Genomic DNA, 17,639 nt, shown 5'->3' with positions numbered 1-17,639 from the left:
GTGAGTCTGTGGCCTACATATCTGGTTTGTCAATATTATTATGCTTGATTGAATTTAAAATGTGTCCTTGGTATACACAGTCAAATCTGTCAATTGTCCTTTCACCATAGCTAACAACTAGAGATGGATTTTCAAATATATTGGTCCTTTCAAATGGTCATTATTTAAACCTGATTCTTTTATGACAGCACATTCACCTAGGGTTTGTGTTCATGTTGTGGAGAGGTTTTTCTTAATCTTACTTGGTGTGCTATTCCAAAGACTTGAAGAAAGTTGAAGGTATTTACCTATTATGTAATCACAGACAGCAACAGATGCAGCACTGTCTCTTACTGCCAAGAGTGTTTCAGCACTTTATCTGTTATAGCATTAACCCTGTAATGAAATGTCTTTCTGGTCACGGCTCTCCGTCACTAATGCAAGAGTGTTGTGGACAGCCTGGAAGTGATTTCACATTGTCCTGAACTCTTTCACACAAAACAACAATGAGAGCATAACGCCTGTTCCTCTGACTTGACCTTTCTATAGAAAAAATGGAAGAATGTAGTAAAATGAGAGACCATACAGATTAATGGCCAGATGTGATAGAATTACTTATAGCTATTCTCTTTAAGAGACATAATGAAGATATTAGACCTGCTGCTGTTTTACTTTGGAAACAGTCACTGTGAATTTAACCATTACGTGTGTATGGTATGGTTTTATGGGAGTGTAGTCATTATTGTTTATGAGTAATAATTTAATTTTATGTCTGTGGTGAGCTGGCATTAAGTCATGCCATGTCATATGCCGTATGTGTGAGTACCGTGAATTTTCCAGTAGCATAATGTTTTGTTTCCCTTTTTTATTTTCTCCAGGCAGCAATGGGAAATTCAGAGAGCCAATATAGCATCCAGGGCCCCAAAGGCACCAGCTTTGTCTTCCCTGGGAAACCGAAGCCATACTCACTGAAGCTACGCGCAGCCAAAGATGGCGCTTTGTCACCCCATACCTGGTGGAAAAGTGCCCCGGTGGGCTCAGGGTACAAGGCCAGGTGTGTTGGTCGTGGCTGTCTGTCTCCTCCTAAAAGCCGCCCGCCTTACTCCCCTAGGCACTGTGACTACGTCTCAAAGGGGACGAGGGGCAGCCCAAGTCAGCATCGCTGGCATCGATCGCCTGGATGTGGTATACGAAGGCGGCATATGTCAGATGAGTACGGAGATAATCCATATGGGGCTGATCTTAATAGGAGCACTCTGAATGGAAACAGTGATGAGCATGAGGCTTTAGAGGAACAGAGCAGCCCAAGGGTGGTGATCAAGAAGGATGGCAGTCTCAGGGTGGAGTTCACCAACACCTCGGGCAATCCCCTCCTCCTGGACGAGGCTTCTGGCCCAGTACAACTCCTCAAGTTCTCTCCCAACCTGGAGTCTGCCTCCACTTCCAGTCTGCCTGGTTCAAATGGTAGTAGGCAGGACAGCCATCCCAGCGGTCCACCGCCGGCCTCTACCTCGTCTACGGCGAGGACCAGCAAGGGAAGCTCACTGAGCTCTGATGGCTCCTGGTATGACTCTCCCTGGGGGCCCAGCACAGAGCTTTGTGAGCAGGACCAACCTTGCGCTGCCACCAGGACACTAGTCCACTCCCCCAGCCACCAGCTTGACTCCTTCACTGAACAGTCTCCCCCTGTGTCCATCACAGACCTCTACAAGGACTCCACAATGGCTGCCACCTTTCCCACAGCCAGGGACCTGTCCTCCCACTTGCAACAGCCTCCACCAGGCCAGACGGCACACAGAGCCTCTTTTGCATCAGTCCTGGATGTGCCACTGGAGGAAGAATCTCCCGAGGCCTGCCAGTACTCGTCATACACCCTGCCCTGTCGCAGGCCCAAAGCTCACACCATGAGCGAGGATCTGGACCAGTATCCTAACCAGGAGCAGGCTGGACCTGATTTTAGCTTCCATAAGAAAGACTCTATCAAAAACCGCATCAGGCGCTTCAGTGACTGGACAGGAAGCCTGAGCCGCAAGAAGAGGAAGTCTCAGGTAAGCTTGGCCAGGATGGGCTCCGGGATCACATTGATTTAGTTTTGTGCTCAGCACTTTTTTAATGATTTACACTCCTTTTATCACTCACAGGGTTCGTTCAGGGATCTTATCAACCTGGTATGTAAAACAATAGGTTGCAAAAATGTGGTGTTTGTAGTCGCCCCATAACTTATAGCCCTCATAGTTTAAGCACACAATAGATACATGTATCACCCTTTTTATTGTGGTCTTCTGTTGTTGCCTCACTACTAGTCTTTAAAGCTGCAGCTTATTAGGCAGGAGATGGCATCAGTAACAGCCACGCACAGACGGTTTCCTGTTTGGCAAGGTTTATTTGATCACGAGCCACAGTGGTGGTCTTGGCATGGCCAGGAACCTACCGCCGTCCTCTGGTCCTTAGCACCGCAACACCAGCTGTCCGGAGACAGGGCACAGTGGGGTGGCACAAAATTAAATTTGTAAGGCAGCCAGCGCTGGGTCTTGTTTGTTTTTGTGAGGATGGAACAAAGATTAAAGGTACTTGCTATTACAATGTGTAAGACATGGATCCTCCGAGGAAGAGAAGTCCAGGGCTGATGTACAGGGTTCATGATGACTATATCTGGGTGGGTACATCTGAAGTATTATTGCATACTGATTGTTTGTAATTAGTTGTTGAATGTATGGTACTTGTTGCATGTTAATGTGTTTAGCTCTTTTGTTTGCAGTCAGATGTACATGTAGGCTGCAAGGGTGTTGATTAAACCGAATGGTGTGGGTCATTAGCTCAATTGAATTGCATTCTATTTAAAAAGGTTTTGAAGCTTTCAAGCTAACTGATGGCTGAAAAGTGCATAGAAACAGCTACACTAGCATATGAGACACAGAGCAGACGGCTGATATATTTTCCCAGTAGTAAATTGATACTTGTACCGTACAGGCAAGGGTCAGAGGAGAGGTTGAAAATAACCACAGCTTGTCTGCATGTTTCATGCACATGATTTAAAGAACCATGTGATTTTGTCCTACAAACACTACGTTCCTAATGGCTTTAATTTGATATAAAACATTTGTTGGATCTTAGCCTGAGCTCATGTCCCTCTCTGTCTTTGAGGCTTGGAAGCGATTGTTTCTGCATTAATTCGTTTAGCTTTGCCTTGTAAAAGTTTTTACGAACGCTGTTTGGGCACTGCCAAGAGAATAGCTGTAAGCCTTTTGAGAGGCTCTGTTCGAGTGAAACTAAATCCTAGCTAAAGATTGAACCCCGCCCCTCCTCTAATGTTAATTAATGACTTATGGTTGTTCTGGTTGTTGTGTGGTGCAGACTTTCTGGGCTCCCCTCCATGGTCCTTGGAGAGTAAATCTGCTAATAGGGATTGGTGTTCAGTCAGTTGGTTCTGACAACAAACCAAAGGACAAAATAGAACAATTGTTGTATTCAGATGACATTTTCTTCTTTGCTAGAGGAAGAATTTGTGAGCTTCTCCTTGTGCTTTAAACAGCGGATAAGGTTGAGTGAAATATATGAGATACTTTGCCTTGCTGCTGTCACTCCACCCTGTAGTGACAAATCTGCATTAGACTGACAGTATTCACTTTAAGTGTTGCACAGCTTTCACTTTACATTAGTAATGTCGGCCTCTAAATCTCCTGCTTACAATAACACCATGTTAGCTATGGCCATGTGTTGGCGCTTGACTGTTAAGAGGGCATACTAGCACCCACAGATTTACTTCAGTCTTTCAGAAATAAGGTTTCTGAAAGAAACAGTTTTTACAGAAATGTGATTCATCAAAGAAAATAGAATCCATTGTCAAACCCAGGTATTGTTGACAAATTTTAACAAGTTGGACATATTTTAATTGGACAATTTAACCAAAAAAAGAATCAGTGATTGATGCCTTAGGTTCTCCTTCTTTGTGACTGACAAGGCCTGGTCTTCAGACTGTATTTCCTTTGTTTTCCGGAGGCCATTTTGTTGACTGCCAAACCTCCGCGGCATATATCTCCAAGGGCTGTTCCCAGTGCCTCCTTTCAGTGAGTCAGCCATAATCAGGAGCACCTCCAGCTCTGGTTCCCCTCCACCTGAACTCCATGGCTCTGTTGTGGGTTTAGAGGTCACGCCGCAACCCTGGTGCCAAAGGCCAAGAACCTGCTTGTAATGAAAAGCAGCTGGAAGAGAACTGGGAGAGGGTGGGCACATTCGGGCTTTGTCTTCTAAAGAAAATAAGGGAAAGCTGGAAAAGACACACACTGTGTACTACACAAATACTGTGTGTTTCATGGTGACAGGTGGACATAATGGTTAAACAAAGGCTGCCTGTCCTCAACTGAACACTGTGGGTTTAAAGTGTTCATTGCTGCCTTGTAGCTAAACAGGATCACTAATCACTAAAACATTACCTTATTTATTTGCATTTATTTTCCATATAAGCAAATATTTTGTATATGCTTTTAAGCACTATTCTAGTCTTTTGCGGATGATTTTGGCACATTATAATGGTTTGCTAAGTATCAACAATAGAAATAGCATTAATAAGGATGGAGAAGACATTGACGAAGCTGAGTGAGACACAGGAACAAACAAGGACGGAGGATGAGCTCCGGCATGACGCGATATACTTTGTCTGCATGTCGAGAGCACTCCAATCTGTTGCCAGGGGCAGAATCAATGCTGCAATCTAGTCAAGTGTATGTAGGTTGTCAGTAGGTATGAAAGAGTGCAATTTCATCAAGTGTTCATTTGGGGAGTTGGGAAGCCACAGCAGACCTCAAATGACGTGAAATTGTCTGAGCCTGAAGGGTTCCAACCTCCCAGGTGCCAGCACAGGAAATTTGTCCCACTTTCTCAGCCCTCGCAAAAGATTTAGAGACTGTAATGCAGACTTTGAAGTAGGTACGAGTGGTTTGACTAGAGTTTTTACAAAAGTTTATCCTGCATTTTTGCGGTGCCTTGGGGCTAATTGAAAGGAACACAGTTTGAGCTCTGCTGTATATACAGAGGTGTGTACATCTGTGGGCGAACGTTGTGTGTTTTGCATAAATATAGGTTGGAACAATAATTCTACTATTTTGTAAATCTCCATACCAGCCCAATACATCCAAATGTGACCAATCAGTTAGACCAGCGATCTTCAACAGGGGGTCAGGATGTATGAAAATATACATTCACATGACTCCAACATATTATTAGTAAAGATTAATCTTTTTTTTTTTTTATGTACACAACATTGATGACAGGCTTACTGGCCTATATGTTAGGTAGCCATCCACAGTCAGTTAAGCTTTCAGTTAAGGATTCACTGTGCTACATTTCACCATTAAAACATGATGTATAAATATATGAACATGCATGCCAACAATTTTTATTTTAAAAGTTTGGGTATTGTATGCACCATAAAAATGTATGTGTAAAGGCAGTTACACTTTACTTGAAGGTATCTACATAAGAGTGACATGACACTGTCATGAACCCTAACCCTAACTCTAACCATAACTTGTCAAGACAAAAACCGAATGACACTTACTAAAAGAAGCGTTATGTCATAAATGTTTATGACTTGTTTATAATGTTTATGACAGACCTTCAAGTAAAGTGTAACCATAAAGGCTTTAGGCCGCCCTACACGTTATTGTAGGCCCAGTTTAATATGCAACTAAATTTTATACAATATATGTAGTAGGGGGTACCCGCTCCATCTCTCTTTCAACTAAGGGTCCTTGGCCTAAAAAATGCTGAAGACCCCTGAATTAGACTCTTTTTAGTAGTTTAGTTGTCATAAAAATCTCATCTTCCCCCCACATGGTCTGTCCTTCTACCTCTAGCATGTTTTACTCATCTCAACTTTTTGTGCCTTATCAGGAGACAAGGTGCAAGGACCTGAGCGATGCCTTCGATAGTGGGGTTGATGGCCTGACTGCAGACACCAGCTCTCCCTCTCAGGTCTCGAGCATCCTCTGGTTCCCCAGAGCCTCCAGGGCCCAATCATCAGGAGCCATTCACCAAACGACCAGTGACGCCCTCCGCCAGAATATCTATGAGAACTTCATGAGGGAGCTGGAGACTGGCACTGGACAGGGAGGAGGAGGAGGTGGTGAGAGGAGAGACCCATCCACGGGCACTGAAGAGGGGGAAAGCAGCAGCGAGTCGGCCGATGGCTCCCTGGAGCAGCTGGATCTGCTGTTTGAAAAGGAGCAGGGGGTGGTCAGACGAGCCGGCTGGCTTTCTTTCAAACCCCTCATTACTCTGCACAAGGACAGGAAGCTGGAGCTGGTGACTCGCCGCAAGTGGAAGCAGTACTGGGTGACCCTGAAAGGTGAGCTTGAACTTGGGAGGAGGAGGTGTGCAAGCAACAATTATGCACTTTGAAATTGAGTCAAAGAATGTGCTGACTTGTGGTTTTAAAATAATTCACAAGTAACTGGATTATCCAAGTTTTAGTTCCATAATTCAGTTTTGAGGAGCTGCTGGGTTCCTTTTTTTTTGTTCTCAGGGTTTTCCTCCTAACACCAGTCGTGTCCTTGACCACGGCATCACACTTGTAATTGTCCCTTCCTCCCACCCTAAAAGCTTACAGGAAATGATGCTGTTGCTTCTGGCCAAATGGATAAAATTCAGTTCAATTCACCAATGTGTACACATGCTGCTTTTATGACACTGCCGTTAAGTATTTACTGAAGAACACCTCCTGGAAGTTACAAAAACTAAAAGGTATAAGCAAGGACACTCTAGGGAGTATGTAAAACGTCTGTGTACTCTGATCCTGCAGACCTTCATTTGTTAGATGTTTTCTCAAGGACATTTTGTCTGTAAAACATTATGTGACAGCTATAAAAAACCCAAACGTTTACAATCTAGAGAAACTTGGCTTGATGATGTACATTTGCTTGTTTTTCTGCATTACTTACTCATGCACATTTGCATCTGTCTCCTTGTCTGTATACTCCGTCTTTTTCAGGATGTACATTGCTGTTCTACGAGACTTATGGCAAAGGTTCTCCGGAGCAGGAGCTGTCACCTCGCTATGCTCTCCTGGCCGAGGACAGCATCGTCCAGGCTGTCCCCGAGCACCCCAAAAAGGAGAATGTCTTCTGCCTCAGCAACTCGTATGGAGACGTCTACCTCTTCCAGGTGAAGCGCGTCGGTTAACACACTGCTTTTGATAGAAGGTTCCTTTGAGGTTTGGTGCTGATAATTGGGAGAGTCAAATCATCGGTGATAAATCTTATGAATGTGTTTCATGGTGTCCTGGATGACAGATGACAGACTAGGGAACTAACAGAAGTATGCAGCATGATCTTGCAGTGCACAGTTGCAAAACATGGTTGTAGTAACATTTTATCAGACATGCACCTTTTAGCTTCCCTTCCCTGGAGTGTAGCATGTGAAATGACAAATTTTGGCATGTGCGATACTTGCAAGCAAGTGCCCTAACTTTCCAGCTAAGGGGTCCGACAGTACATCCTATTTGCCCGTTGTGTTTACTGACCTACATATCACTTTTAAATTCATGCCTACCGTCGGCTCTTTCCGTGTAGCCCCCTCCATTACAAGCTTCCCAGACTGCAGCATGTCGCGGTGTACAGACCTACATCTAATGAAATAGTTCTATGTGGAGCTGACATAGCCCCAGAGGCAAGCAGAGAGAAAATCAGCTCTGTAGCATGAAGACAGCCTGGGTTTCATCCTTTTGTTTCCACTCACATGGCCTGTTGAACATGAGTCAAGACAGAGCGTTAATTATGAAAGGGCTTATTAACAGGGAAAATGTGTGTTTGATTTCTGCAACAGTTCATAACCTGTGCTTTCTCATACAGACACCGTTAATCAAGTTATTTTATTGATCCAGCAAAGCCCAGCTTGCCACCCAATGATGTTATTGTGATATATGGTAGAATAACACAAAAGCAGTGCTTTTGGCAATCCTAGCAGATTTATCAGGCTATCTCTGAATCCAGCTTGTAACGGGAATATTGGTCTTGCTACTTCATCAAATGGAACTCCCTGTCCCTCTTTGCCCTTCCAGGCCAGCAACCAGACTGACCTGGAGAACTGGGTGACAGCCATCCATTCTGCCAGTGCTTCGCTGCTGGCCAAGCGCCAGGGGAAGGAGGATACTGTGCGCCTGCTGCGGAGCCAGGTCCGCGGCCTGCTGCAGAAGATCGACATGGATGGGAAGATGAAGAAGATGGCCGAGCTCCAGCTGACGGTGGTCAGTGACCCCAAGAACCGCAAGGCAATTGAGAACCAGGTGGGGACACAGTGACACATTAGTTGAATTGACTGTAATGTATAGCAGCATCACTGAGACTATTAGAGGCCTCTGTCACATTTTACACTGCATTATGCACGTCATGCCCTTGGGACAAATTTCACAGAAAATCTGCTGGGTTACTTTACAGCATTGATAGATCAGGTGGCATTAAGCATGCTCTTGTAATGCTACATTTGGATCTTTAGACATGCGATACACATGATGTGCCCTACTTAATTTGACTGATTTTGTGACTGTGGTGACAAGACTGTGCTTTATTTTTGTCTGTGGGTGGGTGAAGTGGCCTAAATGCATAAGTCCCCAAACGCATCGCGAGGGGCCCAGGGGAGCAGCTCGCTCCCCGAGCATCAGATTGAGATTCCAGATGTTTCCTGGTAATGGGCTCTCAACATGCATTATCCTCTTCCTCCTCCTCACAGCCTGGGGGAGAATCCAAAGCACCCAGCGCTGTGCTATAGCCTACATACAGCAGATTACTGATGGGTATAAAAAGCACATAATCTATATCTTAGCAAGAACCCAAATATGTATACTAGTAATTGCTGTTTGCCTTGGAATGTGGGGAAATCATTTTCTTTCTTTTTTTTTTTTTTAAACCTGTGATGCTGGTGGTCATTGACTTAAAGTGCCTCTTACTTATGCTTTTCTACCTCTGCGTAGCCACGTGTGTTCGCGTTTCATCAGCTGCTTATGTCCATGTGTGCTGACTGCTGCTACTCTAGAAAAGCAAAATGGATACTTATTGGAAGGGCAGTTATTTGGTCTTTAGTTAAAGTGCCTTAGTGGAAATATGAGTTATTATGAAGATCAAGCAAGATAGAAGCAGAACAGCTCACCTCGGTAATCACCGATGGAGATGTCACTGCCTGACTTCCTGCTTGCGTCTGTTTCCAATTAGCCAATATGCCACTTCAGATTAGACAAAGAGACAGACGGGGTTGGAGTCAATGATAGGGTCAGAGGAGTATGGGACAGGACTCTGATACAGGCGCCCAGAGGCTGATGATAGATTTGAGGTTTCGGTGGGGTTGTCTAGCACCAACAGGGCACTACTTTGATCTACCCTACCCCCACCCATGTCTACTGAAATCAGTGCCAGTAGACCTCTTTTGAAGACCAGCCCCCCCCCGCACACACACGCACTGCGATCGAGTTGCATTGAAAGACTTATTATGCATCAGAGCTTTTACAGAGAGAGATGCAGATGTTAAAGAGGGGAAATAAGAAAAGTCTTATGTCTGCAAAGCTTAATGGCTCTGAAATGAATGTAAATAAGTTGTGCATGCAGGCTAGATGGGCCCAAACATGCCTTGCTTTTCACTGATGTTGGTTGATTGTCTCACTCATTCATGCCTTCTAGATCCAAGAAGCAATAGACTGCATATAGGCCCTCATCAGTGATGCACCACTAGCATGAATCGTCAAATCAAATTTTATGCACAGGACTATTTTAGAACATCCCTGAATAAAGACATGGATATTTGACTGTTGACAAACAGATCCAGATGGCATGCAATTTAGAAGCATGCTTGGATCTTGTGTAATGTTGTACATAAGACATGAGTTTTCCCAAAGTAGCAACTCTCCTAAATTTGTCTTTGCTTTTGAGGAAGAAGCTTATCTGATTTACTCAGTAATGCCTCCTTCCCCATCTGAAGTCATCTTCAAACCACTGAGTGACATTAATTCACAGTTCCTCCAGAACACAGTTATATATATATATATATATATATATATATATATATATGAGACACAAAAATAGCAGGATAAAAATGTGCTTTTTTTTACTTACTATCAGAGGATTTATGTACAAGGTCTTTGAGTTCAGGTTCAGTAACACTTAGAATCAGGACCTGACAGGAAGGTATTTAAACATATCATTTAGCACTGGACCGCGATCACCCCCAGTGGAACTCTGGTGGAACTGCAACCAAATTCGGTACAATGGGGCTGAATAGGGAGCGGAACGGCTTTCCGTAGACGGGCTTTGATGGAACTTCTTCCCTTATTAGAAATTCTTTGCCGTAGCCTAAGGTTAGCCCTTCTCTCTTTGCCGCTTGCCTGCACTTCCGGTCGGTGGATCTGTGTTGATGAGCTCGGCAGTGCTGTAGTATTCGGTCTCGTCACAAAATCGACCGCATTTTTACTCTGTGTTGTCTCGGTCTTAGACAAAAAGGACGCGATTTAACACCAACAGTGCGGAATATCAGTTAAATGCCCAAATTTGCATTTTTACCTACATCAATGCTAATGTCAGCTCCGACATTTGCCACACGCTGCGGTACCGATCCCTCACTTGGGCGAGAAAGAGGTACCGTTAACGTTAGAGACGGCAGAAAGCGGACACCGCTTTTTTTGGGAGAAAAAAATACATATAACGTTAGGCTGCTAAATAAATAACTATTGCCTCGTTAAAAAAAATAGTGCTTGTGTGCGTGTCGTGAGCTCATCTGTCCCTTATCACTCAATATTTCCCACATGGGTGTTAGATAGCTAGTTAGCTATACCCCCCTTTTTTAGTTAGGGGCTACAGTGCTCCTAGCAAACAAAGTTAGTGTGGAGCCCTGTTTATGATATCTCTATAGTTCAAAACAATGGCTGGTAATTATAGTATGCTACATAATAAAACGTTGCAACTTTTGCTGACCTGCGCCAACTTTGACCCCAAGTGACAATTACGGGATAATGCTAAGCGCTTAAACATAGTGTAAAAGTAGCACAAGTAGAGAGCAGTCATCAAGTTAGCATTAGCTAGCTTACATTAGCCACCAAAAGCTGCTGGTCATGCTAGACCAAGTAAGGCTGTAGCTGCAGGATTCCAAAGTAGAACAAGGGTGCATTTTTGTTGCTTATTGCAAATTCAACTTTTCATTGGTAAAAGGAAAAATGCGTCACTTATTCTTCAAAAAGTTGCATAGTCTGACTTAAATAGGACCTGGGCAAATGTTCCACCAAAGGACATAACTCTCCAAAACTTTTGTGACTTTGTAGTTCTTAATATATTTCAAAATTTAACCATATTGATTTTCCAGAGATAAAATTTGATATGTGCCATTCTTGGTTTGCAAAGGACTAATGCCTTTTCAAATATTTAAATAACTGACATGGCAAAATGTAAGGGCTTTTTTTTTTTTTACCAAAGCATGTGGATTCCTAGCAGTTGTCCTCGTGGTCCAAGTCTGGAATGGCAATAATGGATGAATGTCATTGACTCAAGGCTTGTTTACCAAGGCAACCTGCACAGCTACGAACATAGGCGTTTTCATGGGTTTAGCACATAACATAGCCCAGTATGGTCCCATGGTGATTTCTGTGCAAGTTCTTTGTTTAAGATGTTTGAAAAGTCAGAGGTTCATAAAACACCACCCTGACATTCCTCCTCAGTTTGTTCCTAATTCTAAAGAATGCCATCAACATAAATGAGTCCTAATAGCACAATGCCATAGGGTGTGTTTGCGTTATTGTAAATGAACTCACAGTGCAGACAAGACCTATTAAAGTCAGTTATAGACGGTTGTTGAACTTGAGTGTTCTCATTAAAACCAGTCACCAGCCAAGAAAATAAGCCCTTTCTCATAGCTTACATTGTGCAAACAGGGATAGGGGAAAAGAAACCGTAAAGTGTGTGTATGTACTGCGTTTGCATGTGCGGGATGGAGGTTTAACAGATGGTCTGTGCAACATCACCACTCTCTCTAGACTTGCGTAACAAACAGGCATTAGAATTAACTGCGCACCCTCTGACTCCTCTGCTAGATATGCAGTCCCCCCTTTCTATCAAACCACCAATTTGTGCCTTCACCCTCCACCAACATCTGCAAGTAATTGCAGCTCGATGGAAAGCACTCGATTGACCCTGGGTCTCCCTCTTTGACTCTTCCTTTCATGCCTCCCCTCCTTCTCCCGTCTCCTTGCCCCCTCCTTTACCTCCCCTTGGCTCTCTTTTCTCAGTCACCACCCAAAAATGGTCAGGTAATTCACATTCAGAACCTCTACCTAACCTGGAAAGTTATCTTTTTTTTTTTTTCTTCAGATCCAGCAGTGGGAGCAGAACCTGGAGAGGTTTAACATGGATCTGTTTAGGATGCGCTGCTACCTGGCCAGTCTACAGGGTGGAGAGCTGCCCAACCCAAAGAGCCTGCTGGCAATCGCCAGCCGTCCCACCAAAAGCACCCTGGGGCGCCTGGGGGTCTTCTCTGTCTCCTCCTTCCATAGTCTGGTGAGGAAGCCTAGGACAGGCCTTGAGAAAGGGAAGATGAATGATTTATAAATAAATGCACAATACAGAATCAAAGGACCAGCAGTGTGTCCTGTTTGGATGTTTTTTTTTTAACATTCCTTTTTGTATGTGATACTTCAGTTTGAATTTACTTGATGTGTAACAGTAACCTTGAAAATCTTTTAATCATTTGAAACAAAAAAAAAAAGCATCCAGCGAAAACTCCCTTTCTGCATTACTGAAGGGAAAAAACTAATTAAGATGGTCTGATTAGATGGTATTTTTTGCTGAGCTAATGATTCCAGTTCTGATAGTGTGTGTGTGTGTGTGTGTGTGTGTGTGTGTGTGTGTGTGTGTGTGTGTGTGTGTGTGTGTGTGTGTGTGTGTCAAGATCTGTTCCAGAGATGAGGCCACACTCAGAAGGCGCTCATTGTCCCTAAATCACAGACAGCGCAAGAGAGGCCTTTTCTCCTCACTTAAAGGCCTCGACAACCTTACGAAGAGGGGCCGGGACAAGAGGCCCTCTGCATCGCAGGTACTACTGAAAACACACACACACACACACACACACACACACACACACGGTAATGTAATAAAATATTACATATGATTTACTTAATGTCAGTATTTTTGTATTCTTGTCAGTGTTGAGCCTGACAGCTGCACTTAGACCTTGAAGTGACACTTAATAATCCCAGAATAATGAAACTCTTCAAGTGGTCTGGATTAGCAGATTTGTAATGCAGGATCACCCGCTTAATGTATTCAGCAGGGGGAACTACCCAAAGGCATAACATGAGCATGCTGAATTCGTATGCATGCATGCACACAGTGTTGACGTATACTGCATGCAGTCTCTTGAGACGTACTGCCAAGAAAAACTGTCTTGATACTTCCACCCTCAGTACACATTGTGCATATTCATTAATGAACCAGCCTGAAAGCACGTTGCCTTATTGTTTACGCGCATGCACAACGCTTGCGTTGACATAAAAGAAAGCAAGAGATTGATACAGTCATGGAGCGCTTACAGCAAACATATTTTTCCCTCTAAGGAGATTTTATTAATTAGAAGCACATACGCTCACATCACCCCCTGAGCGCACACCTCCCATCAACATAAACACAGAGGGGCATTCCTTACCCAGGTGCATAAGGGGGGTGGGGGGGGTGGTTAAATCCTCTCAGGTTAGTAATTAGACTCATGCAAGCTGGTTTTTTATTGATACAGAAATCCACCACTCTGTACCCTGAAGATACGGCTCTGGAGAATCCTCCACTTTTGGTGGTCTATTTTAAGAATCACCACAGGAAACGCTCATTTGATCGTCTTTTATAGACCTCTATTCATTAGCCGAGAGTATAGGAAGAGTTTGGTTTTGACAATCTACCTTCATATTTCTTTATGCTGTGAAGTCAATATGAAGTCTTATTGTTTTGGAGCTAGCACAGCTGAGAGCCAATCATGTTCTCCAGTAGGTGAGCCCTGACACCTGACTGCTTACAAAATGTTCCCTGTTCTCTGTTGCTTGCTCTTATCTAGCTCACTCAACCCACAACCTGCTCTGTGACATTTATGTTTGTGGTTTTGCGCTTGCTGTCAACGACAAGGTCTGAGTGCGTGGTGTTATTTTTCCGGGGAACTCCAGCAGGGCCGGCCTAATGAGGCCCAGTTACATTTCGCAGTGCAGAAGGCCGAGGTGGCGCTGCAGCACACACATGAATTATTGAAAGCCATATGTGGTAGATGGCATTCTTCACTCTTTTCTCCGCCCCGCAGACACCAGCAGATGGTTGGTGTAAAGACGCTAAATATTAAACGGCCTCCCTTTATTATTTCCCAAGGTCCACCTTCTCTTATAAGCTTGTTTTAGTGCTTTTCTGGTGTTTTTTTTTTTTCTGTACATAGATGCTAATCAGGAACAGAAAATGGCTGGTGAGTGCTTCAAGGGATTTTCACAGTGCTGGGTTTTCCTGGACATCTGCTGTTTTTGTGTTGTTTAACTTTTCTTTTCTTTTTTTTTTATCAGAAACAGGGTTCATACGTTTTGAAAAAACCTGGAAAAGTTATGGAATTAAAAAAAATGCAAATTCCAGGCCTGGAAAGGTTTTGGAAACGTAAAAAGACCCAGAAAGTTTTGGAAAAGTCATGGAATTTATTTTTTAACACAGCATAATAATATGTGATTAATAAATGTATTTCACGTCGTCCTAACCTCAACGTTCTATTCGGGGCGTGATATTACGAATCCCACTATGAACCACATAAATTGTCATTCATTTTATTGTTAAACCTCTGAGGGTAAACTTTAACACAGATTTTTATTTTTATTGTATAATGTTGACTGACTGAGTCAACATAGTCATGGAAATTTGCCGAAAAGTATTGGTTAAAATGCGTATGAGCCCTGCAGAAAGATCTTTGGTAGTGTTAGTCTTCTGTTCTCTGTGACTCGTTGGAAATTCAGTCGTGGCCATTTTAAATGACATCATCAGCTCCTTGGCTGTTCTCTCATGTACTGACGAGACACGTGTTTGCTGGAGAAGGATTTGGACAGTGAGGCCGTCTGAGGAGCCAAACATTCCTCCGTGCACTTAATCTGTTGTTACCTTCTCAGGTTCTCAGACTTTGCTTTCTCTGAGATTTTCAAGATATCTTCTTTCAATGCCTTCCTCCCTTTTGCTCTCCATTTATCCACCTTCCTCCAACTCAAACACCCCCATCTTTTTTTCTACCTCTATCCTACTTATTTATATCTCTCAAACCTAGAATTTCATCTCACTCTCGTAACCATTTTGTCCCTCCATTTGTCTTTCCTTTTTCCCCTTCAGCCTCGTCCTCTCGCTCAAACCTCCTGTTTCTCAGAGCATAAACATCAGAGCGTTAACTAACCGTCCTTCTCCCACAGTTTCCATACTGACTCATCTGTGTTGACTAAGCCTGAATCGCATTTACCACTGCGATGCTGCGCTCCACAACCTTGCCCCAAAGTCATGCTCCCCTCCCCCCCATCTTCTTCCCTCTCGTTTTCTCATCTCTCATCCGTCTTAGGAGAGCTATGTATACAGTAAGGAGCTGGCCGGCAGTCGGCTGTGGGAAATAGGCCAGCAAGGTCTGAGGATTTGTGGGAGAGTTGGTAAAGCTTTCTAAAATTAGTCCGTTTACGGTGAAGCAGCACTGTTTACAGCCACTTTATAAATGTACTGGAGGGAGAGTTACTGTACTCCGCCGCTCAGATGTCAGATGAGGGTTCTTACTACCATAACAGGAGCTACAGAGTTTTTTTTTCTGATTGTAAAGACATCTTGGGATTGTTTTTGGAGAAAAGTAATCTTGATACTTAGAAAAGGGGATAGCGCCTGCAAGTCTCTTCCAACAATGTGCACACTACACAGGAAATTCAGCTTCAACTTAATTTCACGGCAAAATACAAGCACCTTTTGAGCTTTTGTTAGACCCGTTTTGAGAACCAAATGCTCTATTTCTGTTACCTGCTATGCCATCATGCCTCTCCTGCCCAGTGAGAAAGTATCTCAGCAAAACCGGATAACTGCAGCCTGTTTAAGCGAGGGCTGGAGATACACCCACACATAACGGATGGCTTTGTGTCACTGCTGTATTATAGAGTTGTTAAAGCCCTCTGAGGTGGCACTTCCAGCACCGGGCCTAGCCTGACACAACACGCCTTAGAATCACAAGCCAGGGAGTGGCTCTAAAGAGGAGAAGTTGTGGAAGATACAATGGATCAAGAGTGGAGAGACTTCTACAGTTAGGGGTGGAGATGGAGAGGGGGAGCGCTTGTCCTCTCTCATCTGTAACCGGACTGTTTCCCCCTTTCATCTCTCTGCTGCACAGAAACCACTCAGTGTCTGTACACACCCCCTCCACTCACACACACACACACACACACACACACACACACACACACACACACACACACACACACACACACACACACACACACACACACACACACACACACCATATTTTCAGCCATTGCACCTTCAAAGGCTACAGACCCTGTTTGGAAGCAGTATCAAAGCGCTGCACTCGCCGCACGTAGTTTTTAATTAACTACATAATGGCACTGTGTGCGTCTGATATTGTGTTGCCTAAGTGGCTGGGCACTTAATTGCTTATGAGTCAATCAGTGTGGTGCCCCTCTGTCTGTATTTCTAACTGTCTGTCTCTTGGTTTCAGATCTTTGAGAGCAACGCTGGAGGTCAAACGTACGCCCTCCCTTCCAGGAGCACTGAGGTGAGTCAGAGCGTTCAGTAACTTTGTCCTACATGGTTTGTGGGTCTTTGATATATCTTTCAAAAATTCCACTGCCATCCTGCGGTACCGTTTTATGAGCCGAATTATCAGTTTCAGCGTGAAGTAACCGTGGCTGAAATATGTCAGCTGTTACTTTGACCTCTGCTGTCTTCCAGGACTTTGATAGTGGGCTATGTAAAGATATGTTTACACATTGGGTGTGTGTGACGGGGATCAGAAAGTGTGTGTTTCTACATGTGTACATTACTCGTCCAGGATCAAAGCTGAGATTCCTTTCATGTTGATCTGCAGGTGTCAGAAAGATCATTTGTACACCAAGTTAAACTCCGGTGTGGACAGGCGTCCAATTCACGGCATAATTGAGTTAATGGAGAGTGTTGAGTTGAAGTGTTGACCAGAAGCGCTTGAAAGTGTGAGTTTATGGTAAAAATGTTGACTGATTGAAGAGTGTGAATTCTTGCCATCTGAGCAGCCAGACGTTGGAACTGCAGAATTTGCATGTTATTGGGTTGGTAACATGCCTAGATCAAGGAAGTGTGAAATATTGCTGTAAGCTTCAGCTCCAATACCTGCTCTCCGCAAGCTTCCACATCTCTTGGTCAGGGTTTTCTATGATGGACAAAATTTTAGAAATAAGACTCAAGTTGCAATAAATGAGAATGATCCTTTCAACGAATATTTGATATTTTGGGAAATGTTAATTCGCTTTCTTGCTGAGAGTTGGTTGTGAACATCAATATCATTGTCTGCCTGAACATGAAGCCGCAGCCGGTAAGCTTAGCTTATTATGAAGACTAGAATCAGGTAGATACAGCTAACCTTGCTGTGTCTAAAAGCCAGTGACGCACCAACCCGAC

General features: G+C 43.8%; 1 protein-coding gene across 4 annotated transcripts in view; it reads left to right on the top strand.

Annotated features, from left to right (window-relative positions):
- The window catches only part of tiam2a (TIAM Rac1 associated GEF 2a), a 77,437-nt gene that overhangs the window by 20,829 nt on the left and 38,969 nt on the right, over positions 1-17,639 (top strand). For all 4 annotated transcript variants that reach the window (XM_078277209.1, XM_078277206.1, XM_078277208.1 and 1 more), the window contains exons 3-9: positions 858-2,027; positions 5,872-6,325; positions 6,968-7,140; positions 8,036-8,260; positions 12,318-12,503; positions 12,895-13,038; positions 16,705-16,761. In XM_078277209.1, the coding sequence (XP_078133335.1) occupies positions 864-2,027; positions 5,872-6,325; positions 6,968-7,140; positions 8,036-8,260; positions 12,318-12,503; positions 12,895-13,038; positions 16,705-16,761 (2,403 nt within the window). In that variant the 5' untranslated portion in view covers positions 858-863. The remainder of the gene's footprint in view (positions 1-857; positions 2,028-5,871; positions 6,326-6,967; positions 7,141-8,035; positions 8,261-12,317; positions 12,504-12,894; positions 13,039-16,704; positions 16,762-17,639) is intronic.

Source organism: Sander vitreus, chromosome 20, assembly GCF_031162955.1.
Source record: "Sander vitreus isolate 19-12246 chromosome 20, sanVit1, whole genome shotgun sequence".
NCBI lineage: Eukaryota > Metazoa > Chordata > Actinopteri > Perciformes > Percidae > Sander > Sander vitreus.
The sequence above is the reverse complement of the archived record's forward strand: the minus strand, read 5'-3'. Positions and strand labels throughout refer to the sequence as shown.